Raw genomic sequence first — 12,559 nt, 5'->3', positions numbered from 1 at the left:
CTTTAGTAAAAATTTGTGAATGTCAATAGGTAGTCTCCAAACATGAATTTCCTAGAGTAGGTGTATTAACAAATACTTGCGGTTTGCGGTGTTCCACAAGCTTTTACATCCGGTATATAATTTTAAATGTAATTTTTTTAGCAATAAATGTCACTACAAGTCGATCAGATACCCGTGTTTATATCTCCAGTAGTTAAATCTTGGCTCGGAAATGCCTCATAATTTTCTACTAGCAATTGGACTATATAAGAACAAGTCAATAAAACTTACAATTCGCATAACAGAATCGGATATCTTTGTATGTTACCAGTGAAGGACGCATATACGTTTCTTTTATGCACTTAATAAATACTTGAGTAATTACAAAATTGTCCCGTTTACGACGTAGCGAGTAAGATTTGTTTAATTTCTTAAACTACTTACAAGTTGCGACTTTCAATGCCAACACTCTAACTTCTCTCCTGTTCTAAAATTCTCATTTACTTATCAAAGAAACGTTAGAAACCCAGAATATTAAGTAGAGGGAATAATTAGAAACGACTCAAGACCAGTATCAGCAATCTCATTTTCTTTGGACATTTAAACTATTCATGCGCCATAATTGCATGCATAGAAATGTAAATTGCAATCCATATTTCGCGCCATATGTTAATATTTATTGACAAACGCCGAAAGATAACGGAAGTCCGGCGTAATGCAATTTTGGTCTAGGATTAGTTTGCATTTGGCTACCGTTACATGGACGAGATATGTAGTGACACATTTATTAAACAACACGAAAAAAGCAGATGTGCTGTGTACGACTTGGATAATTGCCATTGTGCGGACGACTGCTTAACACACATTTAATTTAAAGCCAGGTTTATGTGATAAGATCTGATGTTTTGTTTACATTTTTTATATGAGGCTTGAATTTTTAGACACGCTGTATGACACTAATTGAAAAAAGAAAGTTCTTGTTATAGTTTTCTAATAAACTTTTAGTCTTCAATATAAACTCAAGACTGCTTATAATACATCCTTTTACGATCAAAAAAACTTTCATTTCTCTTTAATGGGATGAGCGATTATATGGTCTATGGCCTCCACGTTGTGTGACCTTTGACATATATCAAAGTATCGAAGACCACTAAAACTTAATTACGTGTCATATTTTATCATAATTAAATAGAAGTTGTGGTGTGCGCTGTTCCCATAGTTTAAAATTACGGAAATAATTTGATTATTTTTAGAACAAGAAAAATCGACGACTAAACTTTACTTAACACATTTTTCTTTTTATTGTATTAGAAGGGGACAGAAAGACGTCACAAACGGTCTCCAAGTTCCTGTGACATGACTAAATTAATTTTTAAGAGTTCTAAAAGGAACGAAATTGTAGAAATAACAGAAGGGCGCTAAGAGTGTTTTTACGACCGATTTTGACGTAATACGTCCGACTTTTTTCTCCAACACGATTTTTTAGCAAAACACTACAATTTTGCTACTTTTGCAATATTTAATTTATTAATAAAAAACTTATTCAATTTATTGAAAATGTAACTGAAAGAGAATATCTAAAAAATGTCTCAAACAAGGTTTTTATATTTAAATTTTAATTTTGTTACGGAAAATCCAAAATTAGCGAATCAAAAATTAACCGGTTCCATGGTGTAATGGTTAGCACTCTGGACTTTGAATCCAGCGATCCGAGTTCAAATCTCGGTGGAACCTAAGTTTTTTTTTCGAATACTATTTTAAAAGAATGCTGCACTTACTAAAACTTTTTAGTCTTATTTTCTTCGATATAATTTCAACTAAGAGTTCAATTTCGCGGTTTCATGAGACCTAGTATGTTGTGAGAAAAACATTGGTGAATAATATGAGTATTATTTTTGCTATTAATTAATTTGATTGGACCAAATGATTGTCAAATACATGTATTTGGGCTCCAATTAAACCATAAAAATGATTGTACTTAAAAATCGAAGTAGGCCACATCTGCTTTCCTCGTAATTTTTAATAATTGTAGTGACTTGAGATTAATTTTTATAACATTTCGTTTCATTGAATTTAATAATCATCAATTTTACGATGAAATATTTTCACTTTAAAATGTCAACTACATTATTAAATTCCTCGTTAAAAAGTGCCTGTATAATGTCTTTATTTCAAATCCGTAACGAAGATATGATTGTTTTTAGATTTCGCCAAAATGTCAACTTTTGTATGTAAGTCGAAAACAAAAGACGATAGCGGGATGTGGTTTTAACCAATATTATTTTCTCAAAAATGAGCCCCAGAATGTATCACTGGTTTTTAGCTAAACATCTTAGTTTCGGAGATTCCCTAGATTCCCTATATTCAAGAACGCCTGGGAAAATACCATGACAGATTTAGATTCCTTGTAAAAAAGCTTCAAGAACGTCCAAACCAAAAGGTTTTCGCTTGAAAAAATACAATTTTTTTCCAGTAATTCAAAAACTAGAATTGACATCAAATTTTCTTTCAGATAATTGTTCATCATTAAATGCACAACTTTGCCTTAATTTAACCGACCTTGTATCTCTTATAATATTTGAGGTCCTCATGGTGGAGCTCGAAAAACGGGCACCCTGTATATACATAATTTTTCGTCTACATAGATATTTCGTCTTTTTTAAGTTAGAATTTAGAATAGATTTGCTGGTTGAATTTAATAATCATCAATTTTACGATGAAATATTTTCACTTTAAAATCTTTGACGTTTAATTTCTTTGCTAGAAAATTGTTTGAGTATTTCGTTCTTGAAAAATCTCAACTCAGAGTAATTTTGACCGTCTCAGATTTTTTTCAAGATGATGACTTACAACTCCAAATGTCAGTAAATTAAAACAAATATTAGAGAAACTAAATTCGAGACGAATATAATCAATCTTTGTCAAAATCTGGAAACACCACCTACGAGAACGTTCAATATTTCAAAGACGTAACGTGGTTTGTTTCTGTTTACTTCTTGTTTCCATAGAACAAACACATCGGAAAATTTTGTGCTTTGCGGGATGTGCGTTGTATTATAAGGATAAGTAAATTTGTTGAAAATAGTTTTACTTATTTCTTCTGTTTAAAAGAGAGCTGCAAAAATTAAATATTTAACATTCAAATAGATCGCATGAAGCTAATAGCCCCCAGTCCTAAAGCTACTTATCGTAATTCGGAATTCTATTAAGGAAACCGCCGTTTATCGACAATAACATTAAAATGTCACTAATTATAATAGTTTATGTAGTTACGACCAAACTAAATTAAATTCTGGAATTGATACGAAGCAGAGATGGATTAACGATAGTTTGATATTCCCTAGCTCGCTAGAAACTTTAATTTCCAATTTTGTCACTTTAATCTGATTCAGTGAAAAGTGAAATCTGGTTTTATCGAGAAAGGTTTATGGACAATCTGCTGACGAACTAGTTTTCATAGACTGACTTAATTAAGTGGATTCTAATTCAAGTGGTAAATCCGTAGAAAGAGGGTTTTATGCACGATTTAAAGCGTGTGCGAGGCGAAATTGTCTCGAATTAAGGTAAATGGGTTAGTTTGAGTAAATTTAAATTGTAGAATTGTGACAATGACTATTAACTAAAAGGATAAAACAAAGTGAAAGAAAATGGGAAACGGAATTGAACGATAAAAGCTTTAACTATAATTGAATGAAATAAAAGAATAAAATAAAAATTAAAGCGGGAATTAAATCCGTATAGGTTTCCACAAAATAAAACTCAATCGCATCAGACATCAAAAGAAATGTCGCTGGAAATACAAATATCACGCAAGCATTTCCTTCGTAAAATGTACTTGAAAGGATGCTCGAGAAATGGAAAAATAACCAACGAGTAGAAAATAAAATTGACATTCATATTTTATTTTAAAGCGCTAATTGTTACACTCCTTAAAGTCACAAACCGTTTTTAAAATCGTACGCCTTTATCACTGAAAGCGCAAAACTTTACGCAAAGTTATGTAACCACTTGACTTTATAAAGAGTGGAAAAGTTACAATTAAAATTTTGGGAGAATTAAAACTCGAGCTTAAACTAAATATTTTCACTTTTCGTGAAACATTAATTCAAACAAAATTCGGGATCTGATTATAATGAATCAAAAATGAGATTAGCTTTCTCCTAATTAAAAAAACGCAACGGGCTAGTTGGAATAAAATAAATAGATTTTGATCAAATCGTTCTCAAAATTTCTTTGCTTGCCATAAAATATGCAAGTCTATAAAACCATTATTAGATTCAAGTCTGCATCGCACTATAAAATTGCATTATTTCCGCCTCTCTAAGAGACAAGTTCACGCCCCTTATTAAGTATAAAATATTTTATTTGATTTAGAAATTATAAATTATAAATTCGACGCCCTCATTCATCATCAAAAATTCTAAACTGTCACATGCAAATCTCAACGCAATTATGGAACAAGAGTTGGAGCATGTTGAATGCAAGCGCGAGATTGAGTATTATAGTTGCAAAAAATTGTGAAAACAAACTTTGTTGAATTAGTAAAATAACTCACTTAAGCGGATTGACTTTAATTAAAACAGGAAAAAATGCTCAGTTTCTTACCTTGCAAAAACTGTTTATTTTGTCGTTGATGAAGCGTAAGTTTGATCCACGGGAATTAAAGTTGTCGCGCTGGAAAATAGGGTACGACTCAACGAATACCGGAGTTGACTGAGATTTCGCCACCCACGCATTTACCGGAATCGGCCGGAGTCGAATGTCTCCGAATAAAAACGACCCTTTGCAGGGACACTTAACAAACGTTTATTTAAGGTAATTTTATGTCAATATAATACCAGGGACTTGAAGTAAACTTGACATCAATGAATTGACGGCGAACTGGATCATATAATATTAAATTTTTGAATGAGTCTTCCTCAGGCCGTATTGTTATTGTGAAGATAATTACGTGCTGAGGTCTAGAATGAATGAGAGGAAAGAAAAAAAAAAGACATTCTGAAGTTTCATTCAATGTTTCAAAAGTCAACAGAACTTTTGCATCAATATTTATGGAAGATTTTTATGTCCCGCGTATTTTACAGAAGTCAAAGCTGAATTTTAAATAGGGAATAAAACTTCAAAGGCCATAAATCTTGAATCGTTTTAAATTAATTATAAGTCTAATTAAGTCTCACTGTAATAATTCAGTTATTTATTGAAGTTGAACACTTGATTTACCGAAGAAAATGGAAAAATTGTCCCTCTGGAACACTGAATTTTTTTTCATCTAAATTAATCATTTTGTAAACGAATATGTGTCTAGGTTCGTAAAAAAACTAATCTTGAAATGAGCTTTAAATTTTCATAAGCAAAGTGCGAAAAGAAGCTTTTTTCATATTGAAAGCTTGCCGGTAACGAGATGAGTTTTAAAATAACAGTTTATCAAAAAGTGTAGTTCTCATCCTCGCAATACACCCGCGCCGGTTTCACGGGAGTTGAAAAGCTTACAGCTTTAACAGAGACTGAATTTTGCGTCGAGATTTTTAAGATCGTTAATAAAGTTAATCTTGATCTAATTAACCTTTAAGTCTCTTCTCTGTTTAACTTTTCTCCTCCAGCGAATACTCTCGCCGTAAATTGGGATAAATCCTTTTATTTGCATCGTGTTTTGATTTTTAGTAGAAAACAAAATCGTGGACTAATATTTAATATGATAATGTCCTGTCATGTATTTTGTTTGGGTAAACTTTTTCCGCCTTGATGGTCATCCATTACGACATAATCTACGCCAGAAAATCTAATAATGGACCCATAAATAATTAATTTGCTAATGCATATTGTAATTATAAGCTAAAAAAACGATGAATTATGAAGTAAATAAAAATCAGTTATTAGACATTAGAAAAGTAATAAAACTGAAGGAGCGATAATCGATAAAATAATAATTGATTTAGAAAAACTAATCAGAAGTGAAAGGATCGTTAAATTTTTGTCACAACACAAATTCGTAATAACTTGAGATTGAAATCTTTGCTAGATATTTCAGACGAAAATAAATTGCTTCAAATGTCAAATTAGACAATAAAAATGAAAATTTTGGTGTAATTACCTCCACCGTAACATTATTTTATGTGTTAAAGACTCAACCCAGTTCTCAAGTTAACTCCGAACTAAAAATTTCTTCTATAAAAATATTATTATATTCATAAATATTTGTATATTGTTGAAACTGTTAATTAAGTTTAACTAATAAAAAAACTGTTTTTCCTATTTTACCTTTTTTTAAATTTCACATTCACTTACTATTAAAGTTGCACTTGTATTCGTACATTTCAAAATATATTTTTCAAATTATTACGGATTACACGTCTATACGTGTAATAATAATGCCTATGCATTATTCTCAAGCATTTTTTTTAAATCATTTGTCTTCAGAAAATAATAATTAATAAAAATGAAAGTGTTATAAAAAATGTGATCGTGTTTTGAGAATGACATTTTGTTTTGTTTTTGAATTACGTATTTTTTTTAAATGGCAACTTTTATGAAAATGTTTTGTTAAAAGTTGTATAAAATGTAGGCAGTTGTAATTCTTAGATCATAGCCTTTATAGAAAAATGTTTTATAGTGGGTTGCCATTTAAAAAAATTGTAGAACTTAAAAACAAACAAAAAATTGAAAAATTATAATTTTGAGAATCGTAACATTTTTATAATACTTCATCATTCATTAGTTTTCTCAAGATAAAGAGTTTAAGTAAAAAATATTTGTTTCCATACTTTTTGTCCACTAGGATACTAGATATAGTTTATTATATGACGTGCACCATATTAAGCATGAATACGACATATTTCGTATGAATCCTCGGTAGTATAGTGGTCAGTATCCCCGCCTGTCACGCGGGAGACCGGGGTTCGATTCCCCGCCGGGGAGTTTTTTTTTCATCAACTATTATAGTCGTCACCAAGAATATTTGAGATTGACGTATGCAAAGCTTTATTGAGGATTAAGCAGCCTTGCGGTCGGCCGTAATAATTTTTCACTGCTGGTGGTACTACCCTGAAGATTTACAAAAGAGTCGTATTCAGGAATTTTCGTGGTAGGCTTTTAATTTATTACAGGCAAAGATTTGGGAATTTATATATTAATTTAATATTAAAGTGATAATGCAGATTTGTAAAGAAACAATTTCAAAAAATAGCTGAATATTAAAATTAATTTAATTTTTTTTTATTAAAGCCCAAAAACAAATTTCTGTTACGGACCATCTCTTCCTACAAACCTTTGAAACGTGCATGTCCTAAGAAGTGCATATTTGTTTATGGCATCTCTACCTCAAGCCCCATGAACCACCGTGGGGGGTAATCGTCTTATTCTATAATGAGTCTCAAATATTGTTGGTAACAACTATAATTCCAAAACTTCTATAACGCCCAACGTGTCAAGTGGATTCGGGGTCGAAATAAAGCAACCCAATAAATTAAACTTTCATTTTATTATAAAAGTAACAGGTATTCAATAAAAACATCTAACAAATTACTTACACACTTCAACATTTATCTATATAATAGATAATTAGAATAAAAAAGAAAAGCTTAATTACATTTCAAGTTACATATTAGGACTAACTGATAAAAAACTTGATAAATGGCACTCCATGATAATTACACAGCTTTCACATTACTTTGGCGTCCTTTGGAATCGTGCGTGAAATGTATATTTGTATGAAATTATTCAATCTCCGAAGGAGTGCGTATTCTTTAACCTAGTAACAGTCCATATTATTAACGTCGTTTTCATAAGTCTTCAACATATCATCCAAAAGCGATCCTAGATCTTCAATTCCATTCAACCAGTTCTTCTTCTCGCTAATTATCGTGTTAAGATCTTGCTGCGTGAACTGAAGAAACTCATTCGGGGTCACTACTCTTCTGACTTGAATGTCATAATTGCTAACCGAACTGTACTCACTCGGCGCATAGACATTCCTCAAAAGACAAACATCTTTCGAGTTGACAATCTGATCGATGATATCCTCGTTCAACTCGTGATGATTTGAAGGTGAGTCCATGGACTCATCTACGGAAATCCCCGATGAGACCGAGGCCGTCGACATGCCATTTTCGGTCGGTAAAGGCGAAGTCGGAATGCTTCCATCGCTCCTCACATTGTACTTCTTGAACAACTCCACCAAACGTTGAGTTATCTTAGCTGCAGTCTTTGACACTTCCATATCACAGTCATCCTTAATGGCCGACATGAGCACCCCCAAACACCCAATCGAACTCAACTGACTCAAAACCTTCAACAGACGTTTCCTGATCTCGGAATCGGTCAGAGTGACAATTTTGCGATGCTCCTTCGAGAAAGTCACGTTGGGGAAACTTCCATCGATCATTCCCTGATTCTGGAGATGATTCTTGATGACTTTGTCCCAAAAATCCAAAGCGCGGACTTTAACTTCCCAATGGAGATCAGTCGTAGAGGCGTAGATCATGGTCTCGTAGAGGCGATGAAGATTGTCTTTAGGAAACTGCTGGTTTTCATAGGCAACACACATGAAAGTCGCCGCTTCCACACGCACGATTCCCTCGGTTTCGTTTAAAAGGACATCTCGCATTTTTTGCTAAAATTTTGACAAGTCACAAATGAATTAAATGACTTATTAATTCGCTTACCGGCAAATCTTCTGATTTCAAAGCATTGTTCCAGATTTCTTCGACTTGAATCATTTCTTGGAGGCACTTGATTGCGGTCGCTCGGACGAAACTTTCGCTATCACACGTTGACATCTTCACAACCAAGGTCGGTAATTCGGAATCCATTAATACTTTTTGTAAGGACGGGAATTCTGAAAAAAAAACTATTTTTAATACACAGTAACTCGTAAATTGCGCAATAGATACTCATGGAAAAGTTGCAAGTATCTTTAATTAATTGTTTTTAATTGTTCATAGAAATATCAGATAAGATTATTTTCGACTTACTGCTTCGAGACATACGTCCCAACGTACAAATTACTTCTAAAGCTGCTAATTTTACGTCCAAAATATCAAGTAATTTAGAATACAGCAAAGGACCCAAGAGATTAACAGTTGAATCCTTCGTATTGTCAACCAATAGTGCCATATTTGGCGACATGTATTTTGCTATAGCAATATTCATCAATTTGAGAGTTTGCAAAACCACTTTAGTCGGCCAATGTGCCAACATTAGGAGCTCAAAACAGACCGACAAAACGTTAATAGCCTCATAACTGTCTTTCCACGTGATATCATGCTCTTCGATCAAAACTGCCAGCAGTTCCAAATTTCCGGAGAAATAATCAGGATTACTCACAAACATTTCTAACTGATCTGGAGACTTTTCAATAGCCCAGAGAAAGTCCTCCAAATTGTAATAGATACATTGAAAAGTTAAGATTGAATCTTTCCTAGTAAGGTACTTCCGAACATCTTTTATATAATCGAGACAAAGAACAGAAATCGGGAATAAATTTGGCAATTCCAATAAGTGGTCTCGCCAAAAGTAACAACTCCGAATTGTTTCTAAACCCATAACACTGATACATTTTGTCATATACGCGTCGCGGAATGTATCAGATTCATATTCTTCTTCAAGAGTCCCTGGTTGTACGCAATATTTGATAATAAGACAGTAGTGAGGTGTGACAAAAGGACAAAATAACTGGTCCCAAAATAAAAATTCTTCCTTGTTATTTGGGATTTTCCTAATGAGCACGTTCCAGTACAAATAACCGAATTTACAAAGTTGTAACACATCCTCGAAAGTCCCCTTAAAAATACCAGCCAGAAAATTTTTCTTGATATTTTCTATCGAATCAGTGATAGTGGCAGCACTGATCCCATTACACACAGCATTGACGTACAATTCGAGAAATTGTATCGTAAAACTGATCCTGACAAACTCAAAAACAAAACAATCCGATTGGGCCATTTTAACGAAATCAGAAATGCGCTCGTCTTGATGGAAGTGTTTCAGGAAGACTAGTACAACACGAAACTCCTTATTATCAACCAGAATTCCTTCAAAAAGATTTTCCAAAATATCTCCGATAAGTCTGAGGGACGGTTTAAGATCCTTGGCCACGATTTGCTCGATGCTATTTGTTAGATCGTTGGCATTTTTCACCAATTTGTAAATATTCTCAGAGAGAGGCAACATCAATCTTTTTACAATGTTATTACAAAATGTTTCATCATAATCGAAGGTTTGTTCCAAAAGCTTCGATATGAAAGCAGTACACTGTTTGAAAATTTCAACCGAAGCATCTCGCAAACACATCTGATAAACATCTTCCCAGAATGTGCAAACGATCATCCATTCGATCCCTGATCTGTGTTCAAGAAACGAAGACAATAGTTTGATGTATGATAATTTTATAGACGGTGCACAGTCGGGTTGTCTAACTTTCACAATGTTAACCAGTTTAATAAAAAAATTATTATTCAAAGCGCAAAACCGCTCTTCGTTTTTCGATAAAAGACTAGCCAGGTTTATTGTAAAAGCAGCGATGTTTGGTGGAGGTGTCACTCTTGTGGCACTCCACATGCTGACGACTCGGTTTATCCATTCTGTGATTATCGGAAGTGTTACCGAGGATGATTCCTCTACGAAAAAAAAAAAGGTTAGAGTTACGCTAAACGTGAATTTTGAACACAAACCTCGCTTCTCATGTTCTGATAAGAAATTCAAACATTTATCCAAGACTAGACGATTCTGGCACTTGACTTCGATCAATTTTTCTAATAACTGTTTTATTTTAAACTGGTATTGTTCGATATTAGGAGGCATATTATCACATTTGAAGTAGACGGACGAAAATACGTTACTAAGAGTTGATTATAGACTATCAACGCGTTATCTGAAGGATAAGGTTATCAGAGCTTTGACTAAGTGACATGAACGCAAAACTATAACAAAATGAACAACAAACTTACTGTTCCGAGACATTTGAGCCATGGTGAAAACAACATCCAGTGAAGCATTTTTGACTTGGTTTACATCGAGTAATTTAGCCGATAATAATGGACCTAGCATTTTTAAAGTGGAGTCTGAAGTTATATCAACTAGGAGAGACATATTCGGCGACATATAATTTCTAACAGCCACGTTAATTAATCTTAAAGCTTGAACAACCTCATCTGTAGGCCATCTGTGGAGCATCAAAAAATCAAAAGCAACGGCAAGCACATTGACAGCTTCGAAATTGTCTTTCCACGTAATTTCAAATTTTTCGATCAATTCAGAAAGGAGAGCAAAAATTTCTATAAAATATGTTTCACAGCGGAGAATTTCAAGTTTTTCGGGAATTTCCTTGATTGTTGAAACGATGTCTTTCCAAATATAAATAAGCATTCTAAAAACAACCATTGCGCTCACTTTTGATAACATATTCAACATTTTTCTTACACGTATGAGAGAAAAAATACAAATTTGGGTCAAAGACGGACTTACAATGAGGATATTACGCCATGTGTAACCAATCCGAAGAAAACTAGGATCCATACTTCGCATAAAAGAATAAAGGTTTAAGTCTCGACAATCGTCGATAAAGTTCTTAATTTCCCATTCACCCACAGTCAAAAAATTTTTAAGAAGAAGGCAACCTTGTGGAAATAACAGTAAACATAAATCATGGTTGGAAAAAGAAAACTGATTCTTATTTGCATTGTCAAAGCCGATTTTAGAATTTATTAGTGACCAATAAGGATAACCGAAGCTACACAATTCGATGACATCTCTGTAACTCCTTCCTTTAAAACAATACTGAGTAAAGTTTTTCCGTATGGTGGAAATTGTGTATTTGGCAACATCAAAACTTATGTTATTAGTCAGTACTTTGAGATGCAATTCAAGAAATTGGACCACAAACATAATTTTTACCAAATGAATGCTACGACAATAAGCTTGAGACAACAACACCAAATCATCGATTATTTCCTCCAGGCGAAGATTATCCAAGAATAAAAACGCAATTCGGAAGTCTTTATCGTCGGTCAAAACACGTACAAAAACAAATTCCAAAATACCGGCAATCAGCTTTAGTGAAGGTTCGAGAATATGTGTTGAAGATTCGCTGGGATTTTTGAGACACTTGTAGATATTTACCCCCAAGGTCGATATGACTCGTTTCACAATATTATTACAAAAAACTTCATCACGATTTATCGCTTTTTCCAAAATAATTGACATAAATTCAATGCTCTTCTCACAAACTTCAGATTTATCAGATAAACTCATTTTGAAGACATCTTCCCAGAAAGTGCAAACAGTCATCCATTCGACCCCGGATTTGTGTTCAAAAAACGAAGACAATAATTGAATGTAAGCTAGTTTAACAGATGGCTCCACATCGAGGTGTCTCACTTTTAAAATATTAATCAGCGTGATGTAGAAATTACTGTTGTTCAAATCACAAAACACTTTTTCTTTTTTTGACAATAAAGTCGCCAAATTCAAAGTGAACAAAGCAACGCTGGTTTCCGGTTTCACATTTTTGCTATTCCACGTGATTACGGTCTGTTTTAACCACTGAGTAAAAAGTGGAAGCGTTATTAGTGTTGATTCTAATTCT

At 33.3% G+C, this 12,559-nt stretch overlaps 2 protein-coding genes and 2 non-coding genes across 15 annotated transcripts in view; 2 read left to right on the top strand and 2 right to left on the bottom strand.

The window, feature by feature from the left end:
• The window catches only part of LOC123004322 (synaptotagmin-15-like), a 46,442-nt gene extending 41,768 nt beyond the window's left edge, over window positions 1-4,674 (bottom strand). Inside the window, exon 1 of the mRNA XM_044397521.1 lies at window positions 4,585-4,674. The gene's annotated coding sequence lies outside the window, so the exon portion shown is untranslated. The remainder of the gene's footprint in view (window positions 1-4,584) is intronic.
• On the top strand, window positions 1,642-1,713 carry Trnaq-uug. Its single transcript has one exon. It is a non-coding gene; the product is annotated as a tRNA-Gln (tRNA).
• A 2,148-nt stretch (window positions 4,675-6,822) lies between the features above and the next one.
• Window positions 6,823-6,894, top strand: Trnad-guc. Its single transcript has one exon. It is a non-coding gene; the product is annotated as a tRNA-Asp (tRNA).
• Window positions 6,895-7,437: 543 nt separating this feature from the next.
• LOC123016210 overlaps window positions 7,438-12,559 on the bottom strand; it is a 25,076-nt gene continuing 19,954 nt past the window's right edge. For 8 of the 12 annotated variants that reach the window (XM_044416461.1, XM_044416458.1, XM_044416467.1 and 5 more), the window contains 2 exons: window positions 8,640-8,812; window positions 7,438-8,587 (listed from right to left, as the gene is read on the bottom strand). In XM_044416461.1, coding sequence (XP_044272396.1) covers window positions 7,727-8,587; window positions 8,640-8,812 — 1,034 coding nt within the window. In that variant the 3' untranslated portion in view covers window positions 7,438-7,726. The other 4 variants (XM_044416457.1, XM_044416462.1, XM_044416464.1 and 1 more) reach the window with 4 other exon arrangements.

The sequence above is a fragment of the Tribolium madens genome, unplaced genomic scaffold (assembly GCF_015345945.1).
Source record: "Tribolium madens isolate multiple individuals breed KSU strain unplaced genomic scaffold, Tmad_KSU_1.1 Scaffold_1;HRSCAF=32;Tcas5.2_LG8, whole genome shotgun sequence".
Taxonomy (NCBI): domain Eukaryota; kingdom Metazoa; phylum Arthropoda; class Insecta; order Coleoptera; family Tenebrionidae; genus Tribolium; species Tribolium madens.
Note: the sequence above shows the minus strand (reverse complement) of the source record. Positions and strands in the feature narration are given on the sequence as shown.